Source organism: Brassica oleracea, chromosome C9, assembly GCF_000695525.1.
Source record: "Brassica oleracea var. oleracea cultivar TO1000 chromosome C9, BOL, whole genome shotgun sequence".
In the NCBI taxonomy this organism is placed as follows: domain Eukaryota; kingdom Viridiplantae; phylum Streptophyta; class Magnoliopsida; order Brassicales; family Brassicaceae; genus Brassica; species Brassica oleracea.
Genome location: NC_027756.1, coordinates 28,192,113 through 28,196,240, shown reverse-complemented (window position 1 = coordinate 28,196,240; position 4,128 = coordinate 28,192,113). Strand labels below are relative to the sequence as shown.

Here is a 4,128-nt window from a genome sequence, read left to right as displayed (position 1 = left end):
ATTTTAATTAGATGGTCCAAGTAGATTTCTAAATAGGAGATAAAAATGGTACTTCTCTTTTAATAGAGAAGATTAACTTCAATACTGTTTATCCTATGTACGTACATGATGATAACACATAATAAATTATTCAATATAGTAGTCTAAGAGCATGTTTATCAGCGTGTCTTAATGGGTTGTTTAGCTAAATAGGCAATTAAAATAAAAGGAAAAAGAGAATTAAGCAAAGGACATCTCCTAATTTGGGTCTTGAAGGCACGTTGTTTAGGGGGTATGTGGCACAATCAAATTGAGTGGAGGAGCGGTCTGTCTTATTTCTTCTTTCTTTCTCTCTTTCTGTTTTTCGTTTCTCTTCTCTCGGTGGCGAAACTGCCAATACTCGACACCTCGACGACTCCTTGACGAAACGGCGAAGCCTCTTTCGGTGGCTCTCGGCGAGGCCTCTTTCGGTGGCTCTCGGCGAGGAAGGAAAACGACGCACTGTCTTTCGGTGGCTCCCCTCCAACAAGGAAAACGGCGACATATCTCTCTATATCGGTGGCTCTTTAAGACGACATCTCTCTCTATCGGTGCAGCTCCGGCGAATCGATAGGTTGTATATCTCACTCTGCATGTCGTGATTCTGATTAATTAGGTTAATTTGATATGTTTTGATTGAGTTGATTAATTTGATCTGATTTGATTTATTTGATCTGTTGTGATTTATTTATTCATCGTGGGTTGTTGTGGGAGAATATTGATCAAAATCGTTTCTTTTGGTTTTCGATCAGGGAAGCTTCTGTGGCAGAGGATTACGAAGCTGGTGGAGGTTTGGTTGATGATGAAGACTATGATGGTTGGGTTGCTACTCATGGAAGGTCTAAAGGTTAACTTTTAAACCATTTTAATCTGCAAAATTATCTTAACATAGTCGTCCTTTGTAATGGTTTTGATATGCTTCTGTTTTTTTGTCTTGAGGTTGTTTGATGAAGATGGTCTTGAGGTTGTTTGATCATGGTGAGACAAAGGCCTACGATCGTTTACACAGGTAAACCCCTCTCTTTGCTCTGCGCAATTGGATAAAGCATTGAATCAGGTTGGATTAACTCGTGGGTCAGTGTTTGGTTAGATAATAAATTGATGTTTAAGTGGTTAGATAGAAAGGAGATTATGGTTGGCTTAGGTAATAAATACTTTTGTATGGTTAGATAGAAATGAATGGATTACATTGATGAATGTGTTGGATAAATGTCTAATCGGGCTTCTCTTCAATGCGTTGAAGCTTCTCTTCAATCTATTAAACTCTGTCCATCTCCTATGTGTTGAATACATTTCTCACCGATGGTCTTTCCTTCCCACTTTCTCATCTCTGTTATTTTCTTTTCTCTTCCTTGAGCTTGCTTCCGAAATGGATTCTTATCCATCTTCCCATTCCTCAAAATTTGTTGACTTACTTAATAGCCAACAAAACATTTCGTTTGGTAACTATGAAGAGAGTGTCTCACTATCTTCATCACAAGCTGTTGGAACCGAAGATGGTGGAGAGACTGGTACACAGCGTACACAAAGGTGGAAGTGGACGTCTGCGGATGATATTCTGCTGATTAGCTCGTGGCTTAACACAAGCAAGGATCCAGTGGTTAGCAACGAGCAAAGATCAGGCACTTTCTGGTCAAGAGTAGCAGTTTATTTTGCGGCAAGTCGTCAAGATGGTGGGTGCGAGAGAGAGGCCCTGCATTGCAAGCAACGTTGGCACAAGATCAATGATCTTGTGTGCAAGTTCCGTGGAGCCTACGAAGCTGCAAGCAGGGAGAGGACCAGCGGTCAAAATGAGAATGATGTGCTCAAACTAGCACATCAAATATTCTACACCAACCATAAAAAGAAATTCCTCTTGGAACATGTGTGGAAAGTGCTTAGGAACGACCAGAAGTGGTGTGAGGCATTGTCTGCTAAAAACGAAAGAAGTTCTAAAAAAAGAAAGTGTGAAGACGGTGGAGACTCTTCAAGCTCTCAAGCAAATGACATGAAGTGGCCACCAGGTGTAAAGGCGTCAAAGGCCCGTGGTAAGCAGACAATGGGTGAGGAGAAAGCGATGAAGGAGTTTGAGACTATGTGGTCTATAAGACAACAAGATCTTGGCATCAAAGAACGCTTGTCTAAGATGAGACTACTGGACAGTCTGATTGCCAAAAAAGAACCTCTCGTTGAGTATGAAGAAGCCCTCAAGAAGAAGCTGTCAATGAGCTGTTGTTGTTTTAGTTTAAGTTCCTTTGTTGTGTTCTCTTGAAGTTTAATGTTCTGTTCTCTTGAAGTTTAATGTTCTGTTCTCTTGAAGTTTCATGTTTATGTGGTTCTTGTTTATGATAAAAATGTATCGGATAACTGCTTGTTAATGGTAAAATGTTGTTTTTAAAATGTGCTTGTTTATAGTTTCTTGTTCTCGGTTAAATGTGCTTGTTTATGGTTTATGTTCTCTTATAAATGTTTTTCTTCATCTTTCAGGTTGCTTATATCTTTGGAGCAAAGAAGACAGAGGTCACGGGTTGTAAAAGCTAGAAGACAGAGGTTTGTTGTTAATGTTCTTGATCGCTCACCTGTTTTTGATGAGATAATAAATGGTCGAGCCTCGCAAGTGAATTTCTCGGTCAACGGAAGAGAGTACCATTTGGCTTACTATCTCACTGATGGTATTTATCAAAAATGGGCAACTTTTATCCAATTTATTCCAATTCCCCAAAGGCCGAAAGCAGTTTTATTTGCGCAACGTCAAGAAGCTGTCCGAAAAGATGTCGAGCGTGCTTTTGGAGTTTCGCAAGCTCGATTTGTCATTGTAAAAAATCCCGGCCTTTCTTGGGATAAAGTCAAGATAGGAAAGATTATGAGAGCATGTATCATACTCCATAATATGATAATAATATGATAGTAGAAGACGAAAGAGATGAATACACTCAATATGATATCTCAGATTTCCAACAAGGAGAAGGGAACGGAAGTTCTCATGTCGATCCCACCTATTCTACAGATATCCCAACAAATATCGCCAATCAGATGGGTGTTTGAACAAGAATTCGTGATAGACAAGCGCATTAACAACTGAAAGATGATTTGGTTGATTATATATGTCATAAATTTGAAAGTGATCAAGACAACAACTGAGCTTTAATGCCTCTTTGAAATTGTTATCGTTTATTTTACTAATATTTATTTTTACATTTTCATGTTTCTATTTTAAAATCTTGGTTTAAAAATGTTATGTTTGACTTTGTTTTATTTAATAAATAAATTTAACCATAGCTTAAAATTTTATGTTTAAGAAAATTTTAATATTTTTAAATTGTTAAGAATCTTAATTAAGAAACTACCAATAAACTACTATAATTAAGTGTATCTTAACAAAGTCTCTTAACTTAATTTTAATAATAAAAAATCATTAAAAACCACTTAAGAGAGACACTTAAGGGTTTCACCTATAGACATGCTATAACAAGACAGATAGGTTCGTGGTAACACGTATATATTATCTCTGATATATTATATGTCATCAGATAAAATGGATACAGCGTATCATAAAACAAATAAGGAAAATACATGGAAATAAATTAAACCCTCAGAAAACTAAAATATTATTCTTAACAAAAAAACTAAAATATTAGATATAGAAGCCATTAACCATAGAGAGAGCCTTGGCATGGAAATAAATCCAGAAAAGAGAAGCCGCAATGGGACACGAGACAGTGCTACAAAATTGACCAATCAGGCGGCCGGAGAAACCGATATAAAATCCAAAGATCAAGGTGCAGCGTGCGTGTTGAAACTGCATGGGAGAATTGAGCTGGAACATGGCAAAACCGAAAGCGAACATGGAGTAGATGTATACCAAGACATCGACAGTTGGGTAATTGAAAGATATGTAATAAATGGCTGTCATAGGAATGAGAGAGAGGAGGGTTCGTGTAGCAGGTAAAGGAGGCTCATGTTCCTTTTAGATGCGAATAGTGGTTGGGAAGTGTAACATAAGTAACATCACCACGTACAAGGTTGTGCCACCGATGCTCGCATACTGCAACGAACACGATGAAGAACACAACCTATAGAGTGATATGGAGATGCCCAATATCGACAATGCCGCTATTACCTTCCACCATA

The 4,128-nt window shown here is 37.9% G+C and overlaps 1 protein-coding gene across 1 annotated transcript; it reads left to right on the top strand.

The window, feature by feature from the left end:
* Positions 1 to 1,387: 1,387 nt before the first annotated feature.
* LOC106314718 (glutathione S-transferase T3-like) lies at positions 1,388 to 2,538 on the top strand. Its single transcript, XM_013752548.1, has 3 exons — positions 1,388 to 2,254; positions 2,318 to 2,377; positions 2,485 to 2,538. Exons 1-3 carry the CDS (start codon positions 1,388 to 1,390, stop codon positions 2,536 to 2,538), a joined length of 981 nt encoding a protein of 326 aa, XP_013608002.1.
* Positions 2,539 to 4,128: the final 1,590 nt, after the last annotated feature.

Excerpts from the sequence above, each read along its gene's own strand:
- LOC106314718 (XM_013752548.1), top strand. The coding sequence starts at position 1,388 with ATGGATTCTTATCCATCTTCCCATTCCTCAAAATTTGTTGACTTACTT. Across the intron at positions 2,255-2,317 it reads GTTTTAGTTTAAGTTCCTTT|TTTCATGTTTATGTGGTTCT; the intron begins GTTGTGTTCTCT and ends GTTCTCTTGAAG. Across the intron at positions 2,378-2,484 it reads CGGATAACTGCTTGTTAATG|GTTGCTTATATCTTTGGAGC; the intron begins GTAAAATGTTGT and ends TTCATCTTTCAG.